General features: G+C 34.2%; 1 protein-coding gene across 2 annotated transcripts; it reads left to right on the forward strand.

The window, feature by feature from the left end:
- The first annotated feature begins 811 nt into the window (after nt 1-811).
- LOC119980358 (eIF-2-alpha kinase GCN2-like) lies at nt 812-14,468 on the forward strand. Of its 2 annotated transcripts, XM_038823029.1 has the most exons (16): nt 813-1,094; nt 2,018-2,086; nt 2,169-2,228; nt 2,319-2,424; nt 3,308-3,412; nt 4,584-5,012; nt 6,558-6,671; nt 6,760-6,846; nt 6,969-7,055; nt 7,150-7,261; nt 7,792-7,909; nt 8,808-8,862; nt 9,100-9,269; nt 10,936-11,120; nt 13,808-13,965; nt 14,049-14,468. In XM_038823029.1, exons 1-16 carry the CDS (start codon nt 955-957, stop codon nt 14,304-14,306), a joined length of 2,253 nt encoding a protein of 750 aa, XP_038678957.1. In that variant the 5' UTR covers nt 813-954; the 3' UTR covers nt 14,307-14,468. The 2 variants fall into 2 exon arrangements, with proteins under 2 accessions (XP_038678959.1, XP_038678957.1); XM_038823031.1 differs by lacking the exon at nt 2,018-2,086 and having other exon boundaries at nt 812-1,094.
- Nucleotides 14,469-15,476: the final 1,008 nt, after the last annotated feature.

Here is a 15,476-nt window from a genome sequence, read left to right on the forward strand (position 1 = left end):
TAGTGCCTTACCGTTTCAAAAAAGGGCATTTCAACCCTTGTAAAATAGGCATTTCAACCCATTACTAACTATACTAGTTTGGCGTTTCAACCCACTACTAACTACTATCGAGTGAAAACAAGTCCTTTTTTTGTTTGAAAATTTCCTTAAAACTGTATATCTAATTTTCGGTATGTGTTTGTGATAATTTATCTAACAAAGTCGGTCAAATCTTTGTTACATAGCATTTGTGGGTGTCTGTAGTTGTTATCCACGTGCTATTTGTGTGATAATTTGCTCAAATTTTTGATAGTATGCAAATAAAATATCTCAAACTAATTTTCAATTTTGCATTACAATTAATAATAATAATATTTTTTATTTTTTTCAGTTTCTCTCGTTATATATATTACTTTTCTCTTTATTAAGACTTGTTTTTTTCCTCATAAAATTTGAATTAAATCAGCCAAATTCTATAATTTTTTGCTTTTTCTTAATTTTCTCATTATTCGTTATCATCCACAACAATCTTTTTGGAACAATATATTTAATCTGGATTTATGCGATGCTATCTGTTTGGTATATTTGTTTCATATTCTTATATTTTTATTTTTCGAAAAACAGAAAATAATGTCAAAAAAAGAGGAAAATAAAATTACTTGAAAATAGAAAAAAAAAAAAACATTCCAAACCAAACGGAGGCTACTGTTGCTTGTAGGGTTTATGGATTATCCCTCTTTTATGTTTAATACAATTTATGAACAGTAACGATTGACTTCTCTGTTTTTATGGCTTGCCATTAAAGGCGGCGAAAAAGTGATTTGAGTGATTTTGGGGATTAATTGAATTGAGGTTTTACGGGTTTTGAAGACCCGACGTGCGCATTACGTTTTCATCCAGCGAGATCTTGAATTGTGGTTTAGGGGCACGCAGACACAGAAAAAGGGGGTGTAGGGTTTGTGGGTATGTGGAAAAATGGGGCATAGTTCAAGGAAGAAGAAGAAGGGAGGGGGGAGTGGGAGTGGGAGTGGGAGTGGGAGGAGAAGCAAGGGAAAGGATCACGCTTTTCATGCCGATGAAGATAACGAGCTTCTTGCTGACGAGATCACTGCCTTGTAAGTGATTTATTGTTTTCACACTTCAAATTGGAAGCTTGAACTCTTTTGTCTGGAATTGAGTTTGATTTTCAATCTGGGTTCATTTTCAGTCCATGGCTTACATGTAGGATTGAATTAATTGACCATGATTGTACAGCTTAAGAATGAAAGATTTTAATGCCAGGTTCATAACAACTAAAGTATTGGTGTAGGTGATGTGGGTAAGACTATAGCATTTTAAAGGCATCGATTGTTTGATCTCATCAACTGGGAGAGGCAGTTCTTATGCTATTTCATCAGTTTACTTGATATCTGGTTAGAAGTATATTCCAACCTTGAATTTGTAATGAAATGAGTTTAATGCGTTAAGCTGAGTGTCCCCTCTCAGCCTATAATAATGATAACAACAATAAAACAAAATGACTTATCAAACAAGAAAGAAAAAAAAAAAGTTATGTGGAGTGGCTGACTAACATCTTATTGTATTGATTTAGAGTGACAATTTGAGTTAGGGCATAAACTTTTATACTCATTCTTGCATTTCTTACAGCATTTAGGTGCATTTGGGGTGTCCCAAAACGTGGTATTATTTCTTCTTTCTGCATATGACCTGTATTATCTAGAAATTTGATGCCCTTATTGAAGCATCGGACATGTGCTTCTAGTTTTCGTAATGTCCTATTTATCTCATGTTTCCTTAAAGTTTTTATTTATTCACGAGGACTTAAAGTAAAACACTTGATCTTTTGCATCTATGGTCATATTTGTTGCTTTAAATTCCCTGTAAAATTGCATTATTAGAACAGTTTAGATCTTGGACCTAGCTCCTCTACAATGTAGGGATAAGGCGGTGCATTTGCCTCTCATAGAAGTTGCCACTAGTGTACAGGCCTGTGCAGCATATGATTTTTCATTTTTTGGATGCCTTTGCACAATTTTAGGTCTGCAATATTTCAAGATGACTGCACAGTTGTAATGGGATTGGCTCCTCAAGTTATTATTAAGCTCAGGTTCTTATAACTTTTGTATTGCCTGATATTCCATAATAAGCTTCTTTTTCTGTGAAGTTTTCAATATTGGTAATTTGAACAGGCCACACTCGAAGGATATGGGCTACGAGGATCTTGATGTTTCTGCTATTCTTTCAGTGAGGTTAGTGTTGTTGCACCTATTGTGACTTCCATATTCTGTCTACGCATACCTCGTCATTGCATTCTATTTCTATTTTATTTCTTTTCTCAGGTGCTTGCCAGGGTATCCTTACAAGTGCCCAAAGTTGCTGGTTACTCCAGAGAAAGGTGTGACAAAAAGTGATGTTGATAAACTGCTATCCCTTCTTCACGAGCAGGTGTTGTTGTCGTTAACTAAATTCGTTTGGTGATGCATGAAATTGATCCTTTTGACTTCCATGGTACCTGCACCCATATACATGCAATGCAAATAAATAAGGACGTTCATTTTCTTAACACTTTTTTGGGTTAACCGTCAAGCTGTAAAATCCCTGCGTTTCACTTGGATAACTTTTCGTTCATTGTCTCAATTTGAACAATAATTATATATTATTATTAAGAAATGCAGCAAGAGAGTACCACCCTTCATGAGAGAGAAATTACAAAGAATAGGATATATTAACACTAAACCAAAAATAAAGAGTATTCAACCAACGATTCTTGACCACCCTTATTGGGATTTCTTTCACTTCAGAGATCGTCTTTTTCCTCTTCCTCAAATGAATCAAAGACAGATCATGGGACTATATCTTCAATGCCTTTTCTGGCCTTTTGTTGTGCTTCACTATTGGAAGTCCAAGAATAAAGCTCCATTTGTAATGACTAATGACCCAAATATTACCCACATTTATTCTTAAATCATCTTCTCAACTTTCTTACCCATTTACGATGAAGTCGTTGTTAATTGATTCTTCCATTCTTTGCATAGTTAATATTTACAGGTCAAGGCGATTCCTCTATACCAAAGATTGTTGATAATCAAAATCTTTCACCATTTAGCTGCTTTGAGTAAAAGGGCCACATTTCCCATTGTTACCGAGCAATGGATTTAGCACATATACTTTGCATATGTGTGTATGCATAAATTGACACATGCACACTTAGTTTATTTCGATGAATTGTCTCTTATTTGGTGATGGTAAGATGGTTTCATGCTATTGGTACTGCTTCTTCTTCAAACATCTTATTCTGTGATATGATAGTTCTTTTATATCTTTTTAGGCAAATTCTAATTCTCGAGAAGGTCGGGTAATGATCTTCAATTTGGTAGAGGCTGCCCAAGAATTCCTCTCTGAAGTTGTTCGACTGGGTCAGTCAAATGATACTGTAAGCCCTTCCCTCAATCTGAACTACGGCGTTGGATTATTTTTCATTGTATTTGTACCAGACATTATTCTTTTTACATTGTTTGGTTGCTTGGCAATTTATTTCATTTTTGTTGAATAGGGTTTGTAGTTAGGTGCTGATTTCATATAATTATGACACCATTTTCGTCATTACATTTAACATCTTAAAGGTTTCATAGTTTCTTTTTATTGTGAAAAAATATAGGGATTGTCAAATTTTCTTTATGTGCTTTTTATGACACCTTTCGTTTTCAAGTTCTCAATGCTAAAGAGATACGTTGCAATTTTTCTTGGATAAAATTTATTTTACTGTCGGGGGACCTTTTTGATAGAAAATTGAGGGAAGGCTTAAAAGGGTAATTATTTGCAGTTTAATTTTGCTTGGTTTGATTGCACCAGAGTCAACAGATTTCTTTTCTTCATTTGATAGTGAACTAGGACATAATGTAAGGCATTTCCTGTCTTGTGCTTAAAGTCCTTGTTAGTGCATTCTGCCATGATGCATTTACTAAACGATTGGGTCTTCAAAAACTTGTAAGCACTAAGCAGTAGTTCCCTTTTCACAGGCATGGAGTACTTTATTTGCTTGCTTTGTGCAATGTGCATCTATGGCGTAATTAACTTGCAAGGGAATATTTCGAGGGATTATAATTTCACATACATTTTTCCATAACTTCATGCTATTTTATCTTCTTGCTGATGCTTCCATTTAGGTTATGATCATTTCTATCTTTGGAATTTGGCTCAAATATCTAACAGTTGAGTAGGCTTGACAACAAATAATCCGGTTATTCTTCTTAGGTTAAACCGGAAAAACAATTCGGTGATTCTTTTGTGAATCTGTAATTTGCCTACTATTCCCCTCCCTCTCTCCAACTCCCCCCATCCCCACAAAATAACTCATAAAACATGAGAATAAATTAGTAGTCTGTGGTCGGGTGCTTGAGTGTGTGAACGCTCTATCTATAGCTGTAAGCATTTTTTTGGTGTTCATTTGTCTTTTTGGGTATAGATATTACACAGAATATAAATATATTAACCTTTTCGTGCATGCGGACACAAGCAATGTTCTTTTTTTTTTTTTTTTTTTTTTTTTTTCGGTTTCTTTCCTCTGTTGTCACTTTCGCTTGGCTTGTCTTCACATTTGGCAGGTTCCAAGCTCCATTGCAAAGTGCGGTGACCAATTTGTTCAAGATGACATTACAATTTCAAGTAACAAGAGTGGCTATGCTAGGGGTCCTTTTGTTTTTGGTTTTCTAGACCTCTTCAGTGGCTCAGGAGAGTCATGGCATTGGAGTATTAAAATGGATGAAAATAAGGTGGCTGCTTCTACTGTACAATCTCAGGTCCTAAATGATTCAAAAGTTGGTTATGATGATTCTCATGCAAACAAGCTTGATAAGAATGCACAGCCATTGAAAGTGCAAGATACAAAGCAGGGTCCGGTGCAACCTCCTATTTCAAAACTAGATACACTTGAAGAAGATAATGAAGAGGACGATACAAGCATTTCATCTTCTAATTCATGTAGATCTCTGATCGAGGAACCTGTATGGAATTCTGCAAAAGAAGAGAAAGAGGTAATTAATTCAAATTGCATTATTATGATATTGCATGCCATAGGCTGCTCAAAGCATGAAAATTATTTTATCTTGTACAAACAGTTTTCTTTTTTGAAGTTTTAGATTATAAATATATTTTTCTCGATTAGCAGAAAGTATTCTCTGGATGAAGTCCTTCGTTGTTTGTTGTTTGCATATGACCGAGTCTTTCTGGTTGCGATTATATCCAGAATTTAGTTAAAAGTTGTAACATAGAGGCATGTCTTGGAATCTAGGTTTATTAGACTGAACAGGACTTGAACATGTCATAGAATGCGCAAATTGAATATAGATAGGAGAGGAGAAGAGGAGATGGTAAAATGAATGGAAAAGGTGTTCAAATGTGCAGGATCTTAATTAATAGTTCAAAATGACATAGTGACTGAAGAGCATGCATCTCATAGGATGAAAGTTGGCTAGATAAAGGGGAAGTATTCACCGTTTTTTTTTGTTAGCAGGTAACATGCCTAGAAAATAAATGTAGCTATGATAAGAATGTTGCTAGATCTGCAGCAACATAAGCAAATACAGGATCTCAATTAACATTATTCTATCTAAGGTAGAGATTGCTTTGATTGAAGGTAAGAGAGAATAGTGTAAATTGGCTCTGGAATGTGTAGCGCAAATATAGGAGCGCTCCAATACGTGAGAGAGAGAAAATTATGATATGCGAAGTATAGAAGTGGGAGGCTGAAAAGATATGGGTGGAAGTGATAAAGAAGGATGGATGAGATAGGATTAGTGGAGACTAGGTGAGCAATAGCACTGAGTTGAATGGAAATAAGGAGAATTTATGGAAGGCACTTAACATAATTTTTTCTTTGATGAGATAATGATGCAATTTTTCTTTGATTCCTTATCTGGGTAATCTTGATAAATCTTTTGGTACATCTTTGTAACTTTTGATTTTTCTTGTGGTATCCCGCATTTGACAATTAATGGGTCTCCGTATCAGAACTTTAGCTGTAGCTAATGATTGAAATAGAGCGACAAAGATGATAAATACACTTGCTTCATTTAATCTCTGCAATTTTCAGGTTGAGCAAATTCTCATGTTGATCTATAAATTGGTAAATTTCTGTAATATGGGGATGTCATGTTTTAACAAATCAATAAAGAGAAGCGTTAGATCATCGAAATAAAGAAAAAAAATTCCCGTGACTCTTTTGCCTAACTGCTTGCCAGAAAAGTCATTCTAATTTCATTTTCACCACATCTGTAGTAGTTATGCTTGTGACTATTCCACTTCATAAATCATTTGTATAGTTGGTTAAAGTCTATAAAGATTTGGTATGGTAGAAATGGTGCCATAGATGAATGTACGATTATCAAACCTAATATTGCATATAAGCTGCCCCTATCAATAAAATTATTGTTTACATTTTATTTGGGGTAAAGGTCTATGTACATCTTGTATGTCCCTGACCCCGCCCATTGCAGGAGCCATGTGCATGGGTGTTGTTTACCTTTACATCTCATAAAAAAGAAAGAACATCCTTGATTTCATAGCATGATTCTCTGCAGGAGCATAGGACAGAGGATGATGGTGATTCAGAAAGTGAGTGTTCACTGTCATTGTCTCCTGCTTCCTTAGGTTATGGTCAAACATCTGAGAATGTTGAAAGGGATTTATTACTGGTAATTTTTATTCCATTGCTATCATCCCTATGATAAATGTTCTATTTAATCCTAGTAATAGACTGTGTTTTGTATCCCTCTACTTCAGGTTCACCTGCTTCGCCTTGCATGTGCTTCTAAAAGTCCATTTGCTGATGCTTTGCCACAAATAGCCTCTGAACTATGCGATCTCGGTGTATGCAATTTGAACCATTCTGTTTCTCAACATGAAGAAGTTTTAGTCTTTTTCTTCAATATTCTAAAAAGTTCACTCATAATATTATCTCGATTGAACTGTTCTCTGATTACTTGGTTCAGTTTTTTTCAGAATGGGTGCGGGACTTAGCTTCTAAGCCATCTTCACTCTTTAGCAAAACCTTTGATCAAGTTTTCCACAAGCATATGGTTAGTTATTTGTTAGTCACTTCAAGTCTCTCTCTTGAGTTTTGACTTTAGATTTTGATTGATTTGCTATATGTTTTCTTGTTTTTTTATAAAGGTTTCATCTGGAGTATCTCAATTTTGGAAACCTGTAACTGATTCTGAAGGGCCAAATACATCTCTCCCAAGCTCTCGATATCTTAGCGACTTTGAGGAGCTGCATTCCCTTGGTATTTATTTCTCTAGTATAAAATTAACTGAATAAGTTCAATTATATCTTTACACTTAATTTTGTGTTGTTTTAATAATAATTCAGTTAAAAATATTGCTGATACTATGAAAATTTCATTGAAATTTTGCACATAAGAGGGTAAAGCAAATGTGTTCATACTTTAGGAATTAGGATATTTGATATTTTTTTGAGGTAAGGTAGAAAATTCTTAAATTTTGAATTTCCTTAAAAAGTTTGGATGCAACCATTTCTTATGACGTTGTTATTCCATTTGGTATTTGAAGCTGGAAAGGTTTAGTATTTAGTTGGTTTACTCAATATGAGATATATATATAATTATATATATATATACATGTATATGTACTTAATTTTATATATATCCTTAGGACTTGAACCAGGATGACAAGGTACAGTATCCTCTCACGCTTGTAATAATAATAATGAAAAGAACATGACTTATCAATATTCATAGGTTGTATTTCTTCATACTTATACTCTACTAAAGGTCTTCCTTTCTCTTTGTGATAGGCCACGGGGGTTTCGGCCATGTTGTATTGTGCAAGAATAAGCTGGATGGAAGGCAGTATGCTGTGAAGAAAATCCGTCTTAAGGACAAAAATTTACCAGTTAATGAACGAATATTGAGGTATATTATTTCTAAACCTTTTAAGGGAATTGGAAAAGTGTAAAGTTTCCAATTTTTTTCCGAAGTTATACCTGATCAACTATGACTTAAAGGATTTGGTGGAATTCTACACCTCTTGCAAAACCAGTGAAGTTTTAACCCATTTTCCCAGCAAGTGGAAATTGCTTTTTTTTTTTAAAATAATTTTTTAATGACTGTCTTTCCTATGCACCTTTTTCTGATGAATAATTGTCTAATTGAATATGGTGCTTTTTTGATCAAGTGTAACAATTTTGTGGAAGATCTGGGGATGCTAGAGCATTGGGATTAAGGCTGATAATGATGGTGTTTGCATGTTAGAATTTGAAATAAGATCTTGTATTTTTCTGACCTTTGTCCTTTTGTGGCTTTTCTGCCACAAAAGGCTGATAATGATGGTCTTTGCATGTTAGAATTTGAAATAAGATCTTGTATTTATTCTCCCCTTTGACCTTTTGTGGCTTTTCTGCCCCACACTTTTCTGGTAGATTTTACGTCTTCCTTCCCACTTTTATTTTCCTGTCTTGTTGTTAGCATTACATGTTGCTTCTGAAGATAGTTGGTAGCTACTACTACAGCTTCTAACTTCATGTCATTGCTTTGTGCTTCTTTTTTTATTGTTCATATAAAATTACTTGTTATCTTGTTGCTTGATCTTCAGTTTTTGTTACCCTGAACAGTTAATTCCATTATGCCTCTATGTGCGTATGATGGTTCAGCTGTTTGTGATTTGCGTCATTGAAACATCTTCATTTGAGTGTAAAACCTATTTTGTTATGTCATAATCTTCTTAACCATTGCTTTATAATTTGCGACCTTTGATTTTGGGATTTGATGCCATTTTTAACGTTGTTTCTATCAACTATTGCGAGTTAAACAGAGAAGTAGCCACACTTTCAAGGTTACAGCACCACCATGTGGTCCGTTACTATCAGGTAATTGATATTTTAGGTTTTCATCTAATGGTTTGCTAACTCATTCAGTTATGGCTTTTGCTTCTTGGAAGGTTTTTTGTTTTCTCTTGTCGTACTTACAGCATTTACTTGTAGAGAATGCTGTAATAAGTAATGACATTAAATTTATTTATCTTTTTTGAGGCTAAAACATCGAAAAATTCTTTTGCTTATACTTGGGTGGCTATTATGGTTGTAATCATTACAAGTCTCTTCTAGGCATGGTTTGAAACTGGAATTACTGGTCCTTTCGGTGACACCGCTCGGGGTTCAATAACTGCTGTGAGCTCCACATTCAGCTTCAGGGACTCTAGCGTGTCAGATAACCCCGGGCAGGAAAATAAATCTGAGTCAACGTATCTGTATATTCAAATGGAATATTGCCCAAGGTAAAACAATTATATGTTTCTGTTGTGTTTTTTTACTCTTCTATTTATGCTCCTTTATCCTTCTTCCCTAGCTTACATTTTTTTTTTCTCATCTCACTTTGTACATTAGCAATGAATGAAGGTTTTATAAAGTGTGTACTGTTTGCAGCTCTACATGCACTTAAGTATAAAGCTCTCATAGAGCCAGCGGCAAAGTGTTGCACATATATATATTTAACAAAGCACGGGCTTTTGAAATGTAAAGAATTATTAGCTGAGTGTAAGGTCTTTGACGTATAGTGATGACCAAAAGATAAGGTAAACAACTCTCATACATAAGGCTTCCGTAGTGGGCGGCTTCAAGGATACCACAGACCTTACCCCCCACATAATATGTGGGGAGATTGTGAGGTAGGAAGCTAGAAGTCATTAATTCTAACTAATATTTACCTAATTTTATGTTTTCATAAGTTAGTTTTTTATTGGGTCTATTTTAACTAAGTTACTTTTAGTTTTCTTAGTAAGGGTATCGTCGGGATTTCCAGGTGTATTGGAATTTTGATGTTTAAAATATTTCTATTAGTCTTTCATTAGATTATCGTCCCAAGTCAAGTCATAGGTATAATAGAGTTGTATTAGTTTACCTTTACGAATCCTAGTACTATTTGAAGGAAGTTTTTGTATAATTAGGATTATTAGGAGTCTATATATATGGATGTAATTTATCAAAGATGAAAGAATAATATTGAGAGTTTTTATACAAAGTAACAATAGGAGAGATTCTTTACATGTTCAGTGAGAGACTGATACACACTTGGTGAGAGATTTAGAGGGGAATGTGAGTTTATCTGATCCAACCTGAGAGATTCAGTGTGATACTCTGTTTTCAGTTTTAAAAACCGAGGAATTGGGAAATTTTTGTTCTAGGGTTCTTGATTTTTGGGATTAATTTGGCGGTTAAGAGTTTTTGGCTTGCTCAATCCTAAATAGATCCTACATCACTAGTTTTAAAAACTACATCAAGTTATTTCTTGGAATTGAACCTATGACCTCTAGCTTGCACCCTCACAACTCTACCATTGGACCACACGTTCGTCTTTGGGGAAGACCAGTGGATATTAAGATAAATAAAATTGTTTCATTTTAGATTTTTATCAAATTGAATGTTTTATTGACTTTATGCAGCTGCACATTATCTGTTGGTGTAAGTTCCATATTGTCCTTTTATAATAGAGATTCAATCTAGGTTTGTTTTAACTTCCAAAAAAGAAAAATAAAAGAATTTGAAGAAGGTGGTTCATGAGCATTCTCAATAATTTGTTAATGATTTGAAATTGAAACATGTCAAGATTGAATGCTAAGATATGGAAGAACAAACTTATATATAGAAACTAAAAGTCCAAAAGACAGTCAAACTATTAATAGATGCTAAGATAATTCCCAAGATATTCTAAAAAACTGTTCGCTTCTTGATAATTCCCAAGACTTAAAAGTCAACAAAAAGTCATTATTGCTAAAGTTTCTGCATCTGCAAATTATTTTCAAACTTATGAATAGTTTTGCCGCTTCAATGCTCCAGCTTATTTCCATGAATATTAAAATTTACACATTCTTTTTGGAGATTTTTTTGTTGTCATGGTTTCTTCTACTGTACTTTATTAATTTGGTTTATATGAATGGTTTGAAGGACTCTTCGCCAGGTTTTTGAATCATATGATCATTTTGACAAAGAATTAGCTTGGCATTGGTTTCGGCAAATAGTAGAAGGTTTGGCTCATATACATGGTCAAGGAATCATTCATCGGGACTTAACCCCAAGTAATATCTTTTTTGATGCTCGCAATGATATCAAAATTGGGGATTTCGGTCTTGGTAAGATCCAGATTTTCTAACATGATTTTTCTGTTACTTTTTCCCTTACGTTTATGCCTGAGCATATGGGATATGCAATACATCTATGCCTGAGCACACAAGATATGCAATCCATACTGTTTTTGTTGTACGATATATTCTTATTTAATATTTTCTATGTTGTTCAGCTGCCAAGTTTGTTAAATACCTTTTTTCGGTTGTATAGAAAAAAAAAAATTAAGTGGCAGGAAGGCGGTGGAAGCCTTTCAAACAACATTTCGAAGTGCAAAACCTGTAATCTAGGAATACATCAAGGGGTGTTTCTATTTCATTTCAATACTCTATTATCTACCTTGCTTCCACCCTTAGTTAGGTCTTGCTTCTACACTTAGTGACATGGCATGTTAAGACTCCACAACTATTGTAACTTTAATGGCTATTGGGTTAAGGATTGATATAGGTTCTGGAATGATTTGGGAGGGAAGGTTGTGACTATAACAGCTATCTAGTTGCTAACAACAAAGAGTTACTCCTTGAGGATACTCTGTCACTGAAATTTATTTACTAAGGTTGTTTAACGGGCACATTGATGGATGTAGAGGGAGGATAATATGTGTGGGCTTAGGAATTTTATCAAGGTATGGTACATATTGAAGAGAAATGAGTAAAAACCATTTGTTGAACAGTAGCAGAGAACAGCTGGACCCATTTGTTTATGTTAATGAAACACAGATGAAAGAGCTGAGGTTTAAGGTGTACTGTTTCAAGTTTGGTTAGGTTGGTAAAATAAGGTTTGAAACTTAGTGCAAATTACATAAATTATTCAAGGAAGTCAAGAAAATATAGAAAGTGTCTGCACATCTTGCATATAATTTTCTGTTACGAGATTGGAGGTATCATGGGAAAAACTTATGATTGAGGTTCCATCATTTTTTTTTGGGATTGCTATGATTAAAGAGGCATTATATACCCTTAAAGTCTCAACAAATTCCTTTGAACTTACATTAAGATGCAAGCATATCTGACCCCTTAAGATTTCCTTTCCAAGTTTCTACCATGGGTAAATATATAACAGGTGTATTGGTGCATTTGAGATCTTAAGCGAGAAAGAATAAATTTTCTACATGAGGTCTAACAGACAAGTTGATGATTTAGGTTTGGGAAGAAACTATTTATTCATCTATTGTTGATTTTGTTGGATCAAATTCTGATTTTATAGATCACATCCTGTGGAACTGTCCCTGGTCTCAAAACATATGGAATATTTTCTGTAACCTTGTTGGTATTAATTGGTTAACCACTTTTCTGTGGAAGATGAATTAGTAGCTTTGAATTACCTGGCTAGTCTCTGGACCATATGGAAGTAGAGGGACCTTCAACCCTTTGATAACATTGGTTCTTCAATTCAATTTCATGCTGATAACCTCTTTGCTACTTAAAAGATTCGGTTTTCCCATTCTCGTGACAATTTGCATGAGGCAATTTATCGAGCCTCAGTGAATTTTCTTGTGCACCTCCTGTGTGCCTATAATAAATTATTTTCCATACCAAAAAAAAATTATTGTTGGATCTGTTTGGTTGGAAGTCGGTTTAGGCTTGTTAAAATTAGTTACTTTGTCATTCAACCCCATAAGTTAACTTGTTGTGTTGTAGAATTTCACATCATTTATACTTATTCTAACCCTCCCTCTCACGTGTGGGCTGAGTAATCCGACAGCCCAACACATGCACAAGAAATGAGGCTCAACACTAGTGCTACTCTCATACAAGGCCCACACTTGGGGCAACAACAAACACAAACAAAGACCCACACTTGGGGCAACAAGAAATGAGGGTTTAAATTGCGGAAGCTAGGGTTTGAACCCAAGACCTCCCACTCCAATTCCTTGTTAAGATTAGTTACATCACTTATACGTATTCTAACAAAGCCAAATGTCTTAAGCATGTTGGAATGTTTATCCTACGCAAGAAAGCATGCGTACTGCAGATATGATGATATAGATGACATGGTATAATATATTTTTTAATGGATATGTACAATCATATATCTGTGTTTAAGTATGTCGATCACATTTCGTGTAACAAATTGTTCTCTTTGGTTTGATCATATTTTGGAACCTTAAAAGGACCAAAAGTTAGAAAAAAAAAGTCTTTCGTACATATATTAAAACAAACTGAACAAGATATTTGAGAAGAAAACTTCATCGATTTGGTTTAGTTTACCCGTACTGTGCAGTTGTGTTATATTATAGTGATGTCATGAGTGTTACTTTTTTGAATGAAGAGTTTCATTGCAGGGCACCGTGGGCCACCCAAAAGCAATACAGAGGGATGTTATGAGTGTTATTTGTCTACTTGTATAAGGGATATCATCGCCTTTACAATTTTTTGATTTTCACATGCTCTGTCTTGGAATGATTAATATTCGTGATTTCATAAATCATGGCTTTCAACTTGAACTTCCAGTGCAGTTTTTAATCATCATAGACTATTTTGAACCCGTGCTAGATCTTGCTGTGGAAAAGAGAATGAGTTGACACAGAGGACTTTTTACTAATTTGTTTCAAGATTGTATTTTTTTCCCTGTAATATGAAATTTTGTTAATCAGGAAATGAATTGATATTTACCTTGTTAACCTGAAAGTGATTTGAGGTCATGCAGATGATCAGGTATATCACACTTCATGTTTTGGATTTTTGTTTTTCAGCTAAGTTCTTGAAACTAGAGCAGCTGGATCAGGATTCGGGGTTTCCTACCGATACAGCCGGAGTTTCTGGTGATGGTGCTGGGGTTACTGGTCAAGTAGGTACCTACTTTTACACTGCTCCTGAAATAGAACAGGGCTGGCCGAAGATTAATGAAAAGGTAGATTTCTTGTCAGGTATTTATGCTTTTACCTCCATTCATTGCTTATCTTGGTGTGATTTCTGATTCGTCTTATAATTCAGGCTGACATGTACAGCTTAGGAGTTGTATTCTTTGAGCTTTGGCACCCTTTTGCTACTGCAATGGAGAGACATATCGTTCTATCTGATTTGAAACAGAAAGGGGAACTTCCTCAGACTTGGGTTGCCGAGTTTCCGGAACAAGCATTGCTGTTGCAGCGTTTAATGTCATCTAGTTCTTCTGAGCGTCCATCTGTCACAGAGCTCCTGCAGAATGCATTCCCTCCACGAATGGAGTACGAATTATTGGATAGTATGTAATGAAGAACTAAGCATCTACATCTGTGAATATGTTTGTTATTTTGGTCTTAAAATTTTAGTGCTACTGCATAAATGCTTTCATGACCACACAGCAAATTTTTAGGCAATAGCTTTGGAAAGATGATAAATAAAAGGCAATTAGGACAGGCTCTCTTCAAATTGTGAGTTACATGTTTATTTTTTTAAGTGCTACACATGCTCATGCATTAAAATCATGTTGATATATGTGGGCTTTTAATATGTTTGGAAAGTACCTTTGGAATTTCTTGAAATTATATTCTATTGAGATTAAGATTAGTTGGGAGTTCGCACAATATGCAGGATGGACTTGCAAATATAAATTCTGAAATTCTAGCTGATAATGAATAAAAAAGTTTATTTTGTAAACACGAATCTATTAGGCATAATTTTTTCAGAGAAATAGCTTTAAATAGATAATTATTGTATATATAATCAAAAAATATATACAAATAAACTAACAAAATTTAACTAAATAGAACTACTATGAATTTTTTACTTTCTTTAGTATTATTAATAGGTAGAATTCTAAGTGAATTGTTATTATTAAATTTTTTTATTATTTTCTTGTTTTATAAGTGAAATAGCATAATCAAATTAAATATTGGGGTAATATTTTGAGTAATGTAGCTCTAACAAATTATTATTGGTTTTTAATTATTATTAAGGTTATAGAATTCTAATTGAACTTTACTTTTAATGTTTTTTTCCTTTTTTATTGTTTCGTTTTTTATTTGGTGCCACATGGCTCAAAGTATAAGCTCTAAAATCTTTTGCTTTTAAATGGTAGTATAGATGGGCTAGGAGCCTAGGATGCTAAAGTGGATATGATAGATGTTTAGTCTGTGATGATTGACACTTGTGAAGGGTTGTGAATTGGAGTTCTTTGATGTTTTCTTTGAGTTTTTTGTATTGAGGAAGATGGAGGAGTCCGTGAGGTAGATAATTTGGACTTGCCTCGGAATATTGTGTTTAATCTTATATTCAGGTCCATTATGACCAACTCATGATGCTATAACTTTCAAAGTTTGTTTTATCCCCTTTATTTCGTTTTGGTTGTTGGAATGTTTAACGTATTACCATTATTTCTTTTTTGTTTTATTATTTATTTTTATAATGTTTTCTTTTTGTCATCTCAATAGTGGAACAATG

This window comes from Tripterygium wilfordii, chromosome 16 (assembly GCF_013401445.1).
Source record: "Tripterygium wilfordii isolate XIE 37 chromosome 16, ASM1340144v1, whole genome shotgun sequence".
Lineage (NCBI taxonomy): Eukaryota > Viridiplantae > Streptophyta > Magnoliopsida > Celastrales > Celastraceae > Tripterygium > Tripterygium wilfordii.